This window comes from Pleuronectes platessa, chromosome 8 (assembly GCF_947347685.1).
Source record: "Pleuronectes platessa chromosome 8, fPlePla1.1, whole genome shotgun sequence".
Taxonomy (NCBI): Eukaryota; Metazoa; Chordata; class Actinopteri; order Pleuronectiformes; family Pleuronectidae; genus Pleuronectes; species Pleuronectes platessa.
In genome coordinates this window covers 22,581,390-22,595,798 of record NC_070633.1, presented here as the reverse complement: position 1 = coordinate 22,595,798, position 14,409 = coordinate 22,581,390, and the positions used below count along the sequence as shown (strand labels likewise).

At 40.4% G+C, this 14,409-nt stretch overlaps 1 protein-coding gene across 2 annotated transcripts; it reads left to right on the top strand.

Moving 5' to 3' along the window:
• Positions 1–843: 843 nt before the first annotated feature.
• LOC128446277 (ladderlectin) lies at positions 844–13,322 on the top strand. Of its 2 annotated transcripts, none has more exons than XM_053429286.1 (10): positions 844–1,056; positions 10,918–11,006; positions 11,099–11,208; positions 11,883–11,936; positions 12,027–12,068; positions 12,152–12,196; positions 12,276–12,367; positions 12,536–12,661; positions 12,761–12,857; positions 13,018–13,322. In XM_053429286.1, the coding sequence occupies exons 3-10, from the start codon at positions 11,145–11,147 to the stop codon at positions 13,086–13,088; spliced, it is 591 nt and encodes a 196-aa protein (XP_053285261.1). In that variant the 5' UTR covers positions 844–1,056; positions 10,918–11,006; positions 11,099–11,144; the 3' UTR covers positions 13,089–13,322. The 2 variants fall into 2 exon arrangements, with proteins under 2 accessions (XP_053285261.1, XP_053285260.1); XM_053429285.1 differs by having other exon boundaries at positions 12,149–12,196.
• Positions 13,323–14,409: the final 1,087 nt, after the last annotated feature.

Here is a 14,409-nt window from a genome sequence, read left to right as displayed (position 1 = left end):
GTGGACGGCTTCATGCTGTATATGATACTTCTTCTATGTTAATGTGATGTAATCAGATGTTACGATATGTAAACAGATTTTCTTGTGTTTTTGTACTTTGGAATATATGTTTTTGATGATGAATAATGTTCAGAGGACGTTAAAATGTATTAAATAAATAAATGAAAAGAACATTTAACAGTGTTATTCTTGTGCCATTCAGCAGCATTAGCATGTGTTCGCTATTCAATAATTATAATAATGTAGAAAATAAAGTACAACTCCAAGAATCTTATGATGCCTGATTACATGTACTCACTGTTTAACACTGCTGATGTATTACTCTATAAGGTTAACATGCAGGATGGCTCACAGGAGAGGGAATACCTCTGCAAAGGGCCAATAGTCTTAAATTCAATCAAGCTGCACCAGTTTGCACAAACTCATAGATGAGTTTTATAAATATGCCTTCCTTTTCATCAGGATCCATGAATTATTCTCTGAGAGACCTATTAAAATGTAAAAATCTAAAAATTAAAGTTAAAGAAAGTCAAAACAAATATTTCAGCATCCAGCCCTTTGTTCAGATGAGCACCAACGTATTATGTTTTCTTTCTTAGGCCCATGTCTCATCCCTCCATCAAGTTTCATGGAAATCTACTCTAAAGTTTTTTTGTGTGATCCTGCTGACAATCAAACAAACCATCCAACAAACAAATCAAGAGACAGGGAAGAAAACATAACCTTATTGGTTGAAGTTTTTAACTCGTTTGTGATTGGCCAGTGAGCCAAGAAAGAGAACATGCCCCCAGCGTGCTCTCATGTGGACAGTCCACTGACCCACTTTGAATCCATTACATTTGGGATAATGTCACCACATGATCCTGATCTAAAGTTGCTTAAACAGTTTGTCCTTCATTGAAGTCAGACAGAAACAAGATGTCTTCTTCAAATTCACAGTGTCTCCATATTGACATTGTGACATTTGGCTTTTGTCTCTAATCCATTTATCGTCCTGTGGGATCAGATGTGACCACAGCACAGACCACACCGAGCGCTCTTGCTTGTTGGATTGGGGTAAATCAAAGAGTTTATAACTTTTTTGACAAGTTTTTTTTTCTCAGAGCTAAAGAGCTAATGACTAAGATTTCCATTAGATTCTGGTAAAGTGTTGTTACATCCTGACATTGCAATTTAAAACACATTTAAAAAAACAAATCAATTGATCCTGTGTCATCTGCAGACACATTGAGTTGTGAGTCATCGGCATAACTATGCAACTAATTTTCACCTCTGGAAGACTTTGATTGTTTTGTATGTGATGTTGCACTGAACCTATATTCTCCAGTGAGGAAGATCCTAAATCCACAACATGAAAACTGCTACATGAGGAAAACAGAAAACACGAGCACAACACAGTCATGAATAAAGACATTACAAAATATGTAGTCCTGTAATCGAGCATGATTGAGAGATTGTTTCAAATAATTACTGAATTGTATGTACTTTTAACAGAACTTATAATATAACGCCACTTCTAGATATGAGAGAACTTCAGTTTTAGAGTGACATTGTTTTTGGAGTGAAAATACTCCAATTTATTTATTGTTTCATATTTTAATTTCCAGTTCCACAGTTGACTGTGTTTGTCATGTGTACGTGTGGTTTTGCAGTTTTCCTTGGAAATTTCCTAGGTTGTTTATCTTTCAGGGCACTGGCACTTTTACAAAAACTGTTTTATCACTTTAACCCTATTAGATCATGAACTATATTACAGCCACAACAGTTTTACTTCTGCAGTTCGGTCAGTGTGTCTGTTCTGGTGTGGAGTTTTATTGTGGAGTTGTTTTAACAACATACGACAAAAAACAAATGATAAAAAAATGTGTTGTATACACTTTGAAGGTGAACAGGAATCATTGGGGTTTGTAATTACAAAAAGAATAAGAACATAAAGATTAAAAAAGAAGACATTAAACAAAATGGAAATAGATAAAAATAAAAGGATTAACAGCAAAAATAATCCGAAAAAGACAATGAATGCATGTCGCGTATATTTATAAATATATATATATACTGACCTCAATACAAATAGCAGTATCTATATACTTCAATTTGTATATTTCGGTACATGTGTACGTGTGGTTTTGCAGTTTTTCTTGGAAATTTCCTGGGTTGTTTATCTTTCAGGGCACTGGCACGTTTACAAAAACTGTTTTATCACTTTAACCCTATTAGATCATTAACTATATTACAGCCACAACAGTTTTACTTCTGCAGTTTGGTCAGTGTGTCTGTTCTGGTGTGAAGTTTTATTGTGGGAGTTGTTTTAACAACATACGACAAAAAATAAATGATAAAAAAATGTGTTGTATTCATTTTGAAGATGAAAAGGAAGTGACCAGGAATCATCGGGGTTTGTTTTCTAATCTAAACTCATTCTGTTCACTTTTTCTGCAGCTTTTTCTCTACGATCGTCCCACTCACCACATTCTTACGTCTTCTCAGGTGTTTTATAAAATGAGGAGTCGACGACCTTCAGCCAACGATGTGGTTGTAATAATATTTTATAGAGCCCATTTCAAGATGCTCAGTGTCTTTACGTGCAATTAAGGCAAAAAGGTGTTTGGCAAAAGTTGGCCTTGGTCATTCACAGAATTTAAACTCTGTAATCTGAATTAATCCTCTATGTACCCTTAAGAACACTTCATCATTTCAACATCTGCAGTCCAACACATTGAATTAAAAAATAATACAATGTCAATGCAACAATAATAAAATATATTACCAGATGAAAATGGGGAAAAGGCCAAATTTAAACAAATAGTTTTTACGTTTTTCAAGGGTAATTGAAAAAAAATGCAGTTCTGTCAGACAACTCACGTTTGATCATGTAATATATTTATTACAACAGATTTAGTGTTTGGCGTCTAGGCTCCAACTTAATCACTCCCCCATATGATTACACAGGAATGATGGGAGTGATGAGCAAATACTTGTAACCCCCGTTGGAGCCTACAGGTGGATGCTGGGCCTACAGGTGGATGCTGGGGTGGTGGAGGGACTGTAGCAACAGGTAGCCATACTGCAGCAGCAGTGCGAGCAAGAGGGGTTGATGGGAAATGTCTCTCTGGTTAAATAGACCACCTGATAAGGTGGGTGTGTATTATAGATGGTTGTGGAGATTGAGGTATATCACATGATGTATGTCACATGATGTATGTCACGTGATTGGCGCAGCGCAGCTCGAGTTGCCTGCCAGAACTAGCTCGCAGGCGTCGCCATATTTCTGTCAGACAACTCACGTTTGATCATGTAATATATTTATTACAACAGATTTAGTGTTTGGCGTCTAGGCTCCAACTTAATCACTCCCCCATATGATTACACAGGAATGATGGGAGTGATGAGCAAATACTTGTAACCCCCCAAAATTGCACATAGTCGGAGCCTGATGTACGGATCGGTATCTGCTATGTGTGGCCATTCTCCGTAGGGGCATTAGCCTGCAGGAGAATATGCTAACTAGTGAACCTGTTATGTGAGCCATTCACCGCCGCGGTGTAGTCATTCGCTGTAGCCAAATTGTCTGCGGGGGAATATACTACCTGGTGAGGTTCCCTATACGGGAATATAGTGAACTTGGCACATGGCAACATATGCACCGGAATTTCCCCTTTAAGCCCAGCAAACCACCTGAAATGTAATAAAATAATCAGTCTGCAAAGCACATACAAATTATTCACTCACATGTTTTGTTTGTATCGCCAAATTTTCAAAACATGATTCGTTTCATCGGGCTTAACAAATGCGACATCCTGTCCTTAACCCTCGACAAGAGTAAGGAAAAACTACCAAAAAACCCCCATAAACAGGGGAAAATGTAGAAACCTCAGAGAGAGCCACATGTGAGGGATCCCTCTCCCAGGATGGACAGGAACAGATGTATGCCACGGCAAGGGTGCAATGAATCCCTTGGCATCGTTCGCATTGTATCGTCACCATTTGAGGGGATGAAGGCGCGCCAAAACATGCCTGTGACTACCCCGGACGCAGAGACGTGATGGATCCCGAGATCTGACATGCAACAAAGGATTTATGCAGCGGAGAATACATATTAAAACATCAAGGCTGCAGATGATGTTTGAGAGTCAATATTCCTTCTTGTGGTGTCCAACATAGCATGAGTAGCATTGATGATGGAGTGTTGCAGTCCTAGCGGTGCCACATCTTAGTAAGTGCGGGGACAGCATCCAGGTGTTAGGCCTCAGCTCTGGCAGGGATGGCGAAGCTTTGAGGAGATCTCGTCATGCATTTTCGACCATTGATTGGTTGAAGAGGGATGCGAGCGTTTGATCATAGAGGAGAAAGAACAGAAAGCAGTATTATTCTTAACAATGATAATTCAGAAGTCTCGACAAGATCTATCAGACTTGTTGTGAACATGTGTTCTTCTAAGACTAGAGAGGATAAGGTCATGTAGAAGATTAAATAAGCGTCCTTGTCAGATTTCCTGTTAGACTGCTTCCGTTATCGTATACTCTGACTCACCTTGACAACAATTCAGTAATAAGGAAATATAAAGCCAAGGTAAATGTTAGGTAAGACTGTCATCATTGAGGATTCATAGCTTTTCTATTGTAGCAGCATTGACACATGACAAGGTTATTGGTTCTTGATCTATTCACTGTTCTGTAGGAATTGGATGAATACCATGGGGTCAAGACGCTCGGGTATGGTTGGACAGATGGGATTCCCTCTGCTTAAACAGACCGCCTAATGCGGTGGATGAGTGCTGTGGCTTATTGTGGCAAGTGAAGTATGTCACCTGATATATGTCACATGATTTATGTCACCTGATGTATGGCACATGACTGAAGCAGCGCAGCTCGTGTTGCCTGCCAGAGCTAGCTCGCTGGCTTCGCTCCATTTCAGTCCGACAACTCACGTTTGATTATTTATCTTATTTATTACGATATTTATTATTCACAGTAGAACATGTTTGTGTTTGGCGTCTAGGCTCCAACTTAATCACTCCCCATATGCTAACACAGGAATGATGGGAGTGATGCGCTAATACTGTAACCCCCCAACACTGCACAGATTTGGAGCCTGACGGATGAATCGGTATCTGTTATGTGTGCGCCATTCAACGCCGCGGTGTGGCCATTCTCCATAGGCGCATGCCTGCTGGAAAATATGCTACCCAGTGAGCCTGTTATGTGTTCCACGCCACTGCGGTGTGGCTATTCTCCATAGGCGCATGCCTGCTGGAGAATATGCTACCCAGTGAGCCTGTTATGTGTTCCACGCCACTGCGGTGTGGCTATTCTCCATAGGCGCATGCCTGCTGGAAAATATGCTACCTAGTGAGCCTGTTATGTGTTCCACGCCACTGCGTTGTGGCTATTCTCCATAGGCGCATGCCTGCTGGAGAATATGCTACCTAGTGAGCCTGTTATGTGTTCCACGCCACTGCGGTGTGGCTATTCTCCATAGGCGCATGCCTTCTGGAGAATATGCTACCTAGTGAGCCTGTTATGTGTTCCACGCCACTGCGGTGTGGCTATTCTCCATAGGCGCATGCCTGCTGGAGAATATGCTACCTAGTGAGCCTGTTATGTGTTCCACGCCACTGCGGTGTGGCTATTCTCCATAGGCGCATGCCTGCTGGAGAATATGCTACCTAGTGAGCCTGTTATGTGTTCCACGCCACTGCGGTGTGGCTATTCTCCATAGGCGCATGCCTGCTGGAGAATATGCTACCTAGTGAGCCTGTTATGTGTTCCACGCCACTGCGGTGTGGCTATTCTCCATAGGCGCATGCCTGCTGGAGAATATGCTACCTAGTGAGCCTGTTATGTGTTCCACGCCACTGCGGTGTGGCTATTCTCCATAGGCGCATGCCTGCTGGAGAATATGCTACCTAGTGAGCCTGTTATGTGTTCCACGCCACTGCGGTGTGGCTATTCTCCATAGGCGCATGCCTGCTGGAGAATATGCTACCTAGTGAGCCTGTTATGTGTTCCACGCCACTGCGGTGTGGCTATTGTCCATAGGCGCATGCCTGCTGGAGAATATGCTACCTAGTGAGCCTGTTATGTGTTCCACGCCACTGCGGTGTGGCTATTGTCCATAGGCGCATGCCTGCTGGAGAATATGCTACCTAGTGAGCCTGTTATGTGTGCCATGCCACTGCGGTGTAGCTAATCGCCATAGGCGCATGCCTGCAGGAGAATATGCTACCTTGTGAAACTGATTATGTGCGCCATTCACCGCCGCGGTGGGGCCATTCTCCATGGCGCATGCCTGCAGGAGAATATGCTACCTGTGAAACTGTGATGCGCACCATGCACCCCCGTGGTGTGGTCATTCGCTGTAGGCACATTGTCGCGGGAGACTATATACTGCCTGGTGAGGTTCCCCCCAACTGCCCTGGCTGTAGGAGAATATATTGTGAACTTGGCACATGGCAACCTATACCCCAGAATTTAACACTCTAAGTCCAGCAAACCACCTGAAATGCTGGCAATCATGGACAATCCGTCTCACCCCTCCACAAAACACTGGACAAGCTAAGGAGCAGCTTCAGCCAAAGACTCATTCAACCCCGCTGCTCTAAGGAACGATACAGGAAGTCGTTCCTCCCAACCGCAATAAGACTGTACAACGCATCTACCTCTGTCAGAGCCACCATCACTGAACTAAACTAAATATACCTGTCTCAATTCATCATTTTATACAATAATATTGTCTTTTGCACACTCTGTCTACATATTCTTACACTCATAGTACATTATATTATCTATTGCATCGCCAAATACTTATATCCGTACTATATATTATATCATACTCTTTGTATATTCTTTGTATATATAAGTCTATATACACATATTTATACATGTGTACATGTTATTATTATTATTATATTTGACTATTATTATATATACTGTTACTGCTATTATTACTATATACTGCTATTATAATTACTATCATATATAAATATATATTATATATACTATACAATTTTTTATATACTATCTAACAATAACATTACCATCATATCATCAGTACTATTACCATCATCTGCCACTGCACCTTATCTACCTATTTATCTTGTGTTTCTGTTTTTTATTCTTTCTACCTCAATATTTTATTCTATTGTATTGTATTTTATCGTAATCAAATGTACCGGCTGCTATGACGACTTAATTTCCCTTCGGGGATGAATAAAGTAATCTATCTATCTATCTATCTATCTATCTATCTATTTACAGACCTCAGAGTGACAAAGGGAGCCACAACAACTAGGGCTGCACAATTAATCGAATTGCATGATCGTCAGCGATATTGACATTTAAAATGCGTGCTTTGCTACATATCAAATCAAGCGCTTTCTCGACTAACATTCGCTAACCACCAGAGGGAGAACAAAATGGGAGTTGTCATGCACGCACCCTGCAGCGGTAGCCAGAACAACGTTTTGTCTGCAGCCAGTTCCGGTATTTCTTAGAGAGTAGAGACAGAGAGTAGCCAATCACGGTGTCGTGTGAAAGGTAAATCAATTAACAGGAGCAGAAGGCAAGGAGCTAGTCCTTCGAAAAGGATCATCAACCGTTGTATGGTAGTTTTGGAATTTAGGGCAAGTGATGATAACCAAGAACAAATCATGCCAGAGTGCGTTTAGAGTTGTGTTTGCGCCGCATAGCAATACAACTACCTTGTTTAACCACCTGAAAAAACGACCCACAACCATAGTACAACAAGTGCATCAAGGCCAAAACTAACATTACCTCCCTGAATCTCCGTCCATGTCCAACGTCAACAGAGAAAACCATAAACGACCATGCATGGTGCGACAGCGTATCCATCCCCTTCCCGAAGACACACTGGAATAACTGATGCGATCGCATTTCATTTGGCCAAAGACATGTGTCCAATAAATACTGTGAGCAATGATCAAGCACAACAATGGAGCCGTACATGTCCCTGACAATTCACTGCATTGATTGTAATTTGCAATGAAGAGTCGATGCTTACAGACGTCATTTTTTCCCATAAGAACCGACAGGAGAGTCGATTGCCCAGGACCTAATGAAAGATGTGTACATTAGCTGGAATGTAGCACAACATGGAAGTGAAGCAGTGTTCTTGTGCCTTTAAACATGAAAATGCTATAAAAATATATTGTTCCTAAAATGTATGAATAATCATGATATTAATATTGATCTAAATAATCGTAATTATGATTTTGGCCATAATCATGCAGGCCTTACGACAACGCTGCGCACAGAAGTCTTGTGGTGTCTTGACACAACAGTAAACCACCACTCTCTCACATCCAATGAAGGATGTCCAGAATTTTCTGGTGCACTTCCTCAAAGTGCAGATTGTAGTTGACAATCCGAAGACAAAATAGTTGCCCGCGAATTTAATATTCGATCATTCGTTAGTTACCTCATGCGCGTGTTATTCGCGCAGCTGTAATAAACTTTGTTTTACCGGAGGTGCTGATGGAAGTAGCTGAGGAGTGAGCCATCTCGCTCCCTTCCTATCCCTGAAACTCGGGCATGTGCAATGCGATAAATATAGCACATGGCACGTCCGTTGCGAAATCATCGCATGCCAGAAGTCATAAGAAAGTCATATATACAAGTTATTTACAATTATTGCATTCAACATCTATGAGGGCCCACCTGAGGGCCCAGCACCCTGCACAAGATTGAACCCCAACCCTTGGTTGGAGGAAGACCACTCCACCCACATATATATTATATTATATAATTGAAAGTTTCCGGAATAACAAAACATATTACCTGCTAGCATTTGATTCCTTTGGGAAAGGTACTGTTGTCAGGAGACAGAAGCTTCAGACCCATGGCTGGAGATTGGACTACAACTCCCATAATCCTGCTGGAGTGACGTACCAGGAAGTACTATAACACGAGCCGGTCCCGTAATTTTGTTTACATCACGTGCAAGGAAGATGGCGTGTGATTCCAGCCTGAATTGTTTCATTCATAACGTTCAGTGCAGACTTCATTCAGCAGAGGAGACAGGATGAAAGCCCCAGCGGATCCAGGCGCGCTTCCTCTGCCTCCGAGGGACAACATCCCGCGGTGAGGGAGAAGTTGGTAGAGCAGAGATGTCCCGGGAAGAATCCGTCAGCGAAGCTGCCGTCAGTGACGCTGCCACCAGCGTTTGTTCGGCCTCGCGGAGCCGCCTTCAGTCAAGAAGTAGTTGAAACTAACTCGTGGCTCAGACCCGATGAATTAAACGCTTCGGGTGCGCAGCTCCTCCAGGATGTGGTGCGCGCTGAGAGGCCCGCGGGAGTCGTGGCGCAGACGCTTGACGTCCGATTCACACGTAGTGAATCTTGAAGGACCGAGCCGACATTTCGGAAATAAAGCGAACTTCTTCAGAGGAGGAATTACTCGGATTGAGAGAGACAACGACCCACGGAGGAACAACGGTCAACGGCTGAGACGCTGTAGCAACAGGTAGCCATACTGCAGCAGCAGTGCGAGCAAGAGGGGTTGATGGGAAATGTCTCTCTGGTTAAATAGACCACCTGATAAGGTGGGTGTGTATTATAGATGGTTGTGGAGATTGAGGTATATCACATGATGTATGTCACATGATGTATGTCACGTGATTGGCGCAGCGCAGCTCGAGTTGCCTGCCAGAACTAGCTCGCAGGCGTCGCCATATTAATTACAAAAAGAATAAGAACATAAAAAGAAGAAGAGGACATTAAATAAAAAGTAAATAAATAAAAATAAAAGGATTAACAGCAATAACAATCAGAAAAAGACAATAAATGCATGTCGCTAATATTTATAAATATATATATATATATATTGACCTCAATACAAATTGCAGTATCTATATACTACAATTTGTATATTTCAGTTCAGGTGTACATGTGTTTTTGCAATTTTACTTTTAATTTTACTCGGTTGTTTATCTTTCAGGACACTTGCACGTTTACATAAACTGTTTTATCACTTTAACCCTATCAGATCATTAACTATATTACAGCCACAACAGTTTTACTTTTACAGTTCGGTCAGTGTGTCTGTTATGGTGTGTAAAGTTTTATCGTGGGTGGTTGTTTTAACAACATACAACAGTAAACAAATGACAAAGAAATGTGTTGTAAACACTTTGAAGATGAAAAGAAAAAGAAAGTGAACAGGAATCATTGATGTTTGTTTTCTAATCTAAACTCATTCATACTGTTCACTTTCTTTATTAAGCTTTTTACAGTGTATATCACACACATGGAATCTTTGTTGTCTCCCACTTCAACTTCCTGTGGCCAAAGAAGGACTAACTGTACTTGTAATATTTAAATATTTAATTTTGTTTCCCACTTTTTTTATTAATTTATGTTAATTGTTAACCTACTTGGCTATAAACCTGATTCTGATTCTTGTTCATCGAGTATTATTGTCGGATGTAACATTCGAATACTTTTTGTTATTTGTAATTTTCTGGTTTCATTTTCCAAACTGCAGTCCTGAAATGTTTGAATCCTGCTTCAGTCACATACAAGTGAATAAAGTTTATTGTTACAAAATAAGAATAATCTTAGTACTATTAGCACCATAATAATGTATAATTTCTTAACGTATAATCCCAGTACAAATGCCTTGCTAAAGTAATTGTTTACTTTTTGTCAATCACATGTTTCAGAAAGAGCTGTCAGGTATTTTATGGGTCACAGCATCATTAATGTTTCATCACTTTATAATTCAGGTCATCACTTTATCAGTCCAATCAATAATAGTTGATAAAACTATTTCCTTATTGGCTTCACGTTTTATTATGTTTTTTATTCAAGGTTGTCTTCAAGAGATACAAAAGACAAATAAAGTCACATTCAGATCAAAGTGCATTGATCACATGCTGCTCTGTGCTCTACCTGGGGTTCAGGTTTGTATATAAAGAGCAGATCAGCCTCCTCTTCATCACTACAGCATCAGCTGATACCTGAAGAACCTCAACACACATCTACCACACAGGTAAGACTCCTGCTCTTTCTCTGTCTCATTCCCCAGAAGTCCAAGTTATTTTCTGCCTGTTAACTGGTTTGATTGTCTCTGACTCCCTCCAGACATTAAGTCTCTTCATCAATCTCCATCGTTCTCAACATCTTCATCATGAAGACCCTCATCCTCCTCACGGTTGTGCTCAGCAGTGTTCTTGCTGTCACAGCCAAACCAGGTCAGATTCACTTTTCACACCGTTTAATGTCTTCAGAAACAGTTGTGCAGCTCCACATGTCATCAGAAGTAAACAGGTAAATTACTTGCTGCACAACATGACATATGAATAAATACAGTGAAATAAGTTAAGAATAGAAATAAACAGAAAGTGAATAGATTTTTGTCTAGAAATGTAGATGAAAATAATATGATGATCAAGTGTTGTGGAAAAAGTGGTTAAGGTACTTTTCAGTACAAAGATTGAAAATGTTGTTGTCTTTGCCCTTGTTTTATTGTGGGAACAATATCTTACAGTATATGAAGCATTTATAATCAGTTGCTGATTGTTACCGTGTTATATGCAACATGCAGGAATAGATGCATATTGCATCAATCTGTTTTCATGATGCTGATTATTAATCAACATATGACTTATTCAGTGTATATAAATAACAACTGACATCACATTAACAAGATGTGACATCACAGAACCCTTTTATTCTGGAGGTCAGAATCCATATTGGAATTTTCATGAACGTGACCTCTGTGAACTCCCTATAGTTTATAGGATGAAACAGGGAGCCCATATGAATCCCTGATCCAGACCTTTGTGTTTGAATATGTTATGAAGTAAATAAATTAAATCATAGACCAGTGACGTGAAGCCTCCATTTCCTTCTGTTCTCTGCTTAGTTGAAGCCGTTGAACCAGTTGAAGAAACACGGGAGCTGCAGGAGGAAAACCTGGGTAAGATGCTCTCACATAGAAAACAACCTGAACAACCAACTGTGTGTTTGACTGATCAAACTGTAACAGAGCTCCTGTTTTCTCTTTCAGTCTCAGTGGCAGAACATGAAGCTGGAGAGTTTGTTCCTGAAGGTAAAAAGATGAATGAATGAGTGAATAATTATATTCTGTGTTTAATAGTGAAATAAAATGATTATGTTTTTCGTCCTTAGCAGGAGAGCCTGAGATGTCTCCTGAAGAGATGGCCCCTTCAGTCAAAGGTTGGTCGTCTTTAAATGAAACATTGAAACAGACTCTGTACAATGTAATGACGTCACATTGTTCCTCTCTGCTCTGTAGGTCGTTTCTTTGTGTGTCCTGCTGGTTGGGAGAGATACAAGAGCAGCTGCTATCTGTTTGTCAGCGCTGGCAAATCCTGGAGTAACGCTGCGGTAAATTTACTCAAAGATGAATTTACAGCTAAACAACTGAGTGTACCTGCTGCTCAAATGACAACAGGACTTTCTTTAACATGAAAAAACCTAATTCATTACCTTAACATAACATATGACTGTATACGTGTGTGTGTGTGTGTGTGTGTGTGTGTGTGTCACTTTCAGGCCAATTGCAAAAGTTTTGGAGCCACAATGGCTTCTGCCCATGATTTGTTTGAGTACAGCTTCCTGCAGCAGCTGACCCGTAGGGCAGGAAGCTCCGTGGCCTGGATGGGGGGACTTTACTTCCAGGTTATTACACTAAACAGCCAGAAACAGACGATTCATCGTCACAGTTAAAAGTCTGATAAAAGTCTGCTGGTTGTTAAACTTCATGTGACGTGTGTCCAGGGCTGGAGGTGGGTGGACCAGAGTCCCTGGAACTACAACTTCTGGAGCGCTCAGCACACCGTCAGCCGATACCAGTGCCTCCACGTCAACACCGGGGGTACGACAACATTTCTATCAGTCACATCAATTATTTACTCTTCATTAGCTAGCACCATATGTGCTTTATTAAAAAAAACAAAGGCTGATCATCATTATAGGTGAAATCAGACTTGTATTATCTGAGCATAACATTAATGAACCCATTCTATCTCTTTCAGCTGGTTGGGCCAATAATAACTGTGGTATTACATGGCCGTCCATCTGCAGGAAGGGCACTGATACCTGCTAAACCTGACAGCAGCACACACGTGTTTACTGACCTCAATCATCATTAGAATAGGATGGAGGACATTTGACCTGTTAGCTTACCAGTGATTTGAGAAAGATGATCAATCTGTCCTGGCTCAGGAGGTTGCTGTGTTGGTGCAGTGACAGATCTGTTGACGGCTTCTTGCTGTATATGATACTTCTTCTATGTTAATGTGATGTAATCAGATGTTACGATATGTAAACGGGTTGAAGACTCAGCAAAGTTGTTTTTCTTGTGTTTTTGTACTTTGGAATATATGTTTTATGATGAATAAGGTTTAGAAGATGTTAAAATGTATTAAATAAATAAATGAAATGAACGTTGCACAGTGTTATTCTTGCTCCATTCAGCAGCATTAGCATGTGTTCGCTATTCAATAATTATAATAATGTAGAATATAAAGTACAACTCCGAGAATATTCTGATGCCTGATAACTTTTACTCACTCTTTAACACTGCTGTTGTATTACTCTATAATATTAACATGCAGGATGGCTCACAGGAGAGGGAATACCTCTGCAAAGATACAATAATCTTAAATTCAATCAAGCTGCACCAGATTGCACAAACTCATAGATGATGGTTTTTTAGTATGCCTTATTTTTCATCAGGATCTATTAATTATTCTCTGAAAGACCTATTAAAATGTAAAAAATCTAAAAGTTAAAGTTAAAGAAAGTCAAATCAAATACTTCAGCATCCAGCCCTTTTTTCAGATGAGCACCAACGATTGATGTTTTCTTTCTTAGACCCATGTCTCATCCCTCTATATAGTTTCATGGAAATCTACTCTAAAGTGTTTTGTGTGATCCTGCTGACAATCAAACAAACTATCCAACAAACAAATCAAGAGACAGGGAAGAAAACATAACCTTATTGGTGGAGGTCATTAACTCATTTGTGATTGGCCAGTGAGCCAAGAAAGAGAACACGCCCCCAGCGTGCTCTCTTGTGGACAGTCCACTGACCCACTTTGAATCCATTACATTGGGTTAATGTCACCACATGATCCTTAAATAAAGTACCTTAAACAGTTTGTCCCTCATTGAAATCAGAGAGAAACAACATGTCTTCTTCAAATTCACACAGTGTCTCCATATTGACATTGTGACTGATTTCAATTAGATTCTGGTAAAGCATTGTGACAAAGTGACATTGAAATTTAGTAAACATTTAAAAGAGCAAATCAATTGATCCTGTGTGGTCTGCAGACACATTGAGTTGTGGGTCATCGGCATAACTATACAACTCATTTTCATATCTTGAAGACTTTGATTGTTTTGTATGTGATGTTGCACTG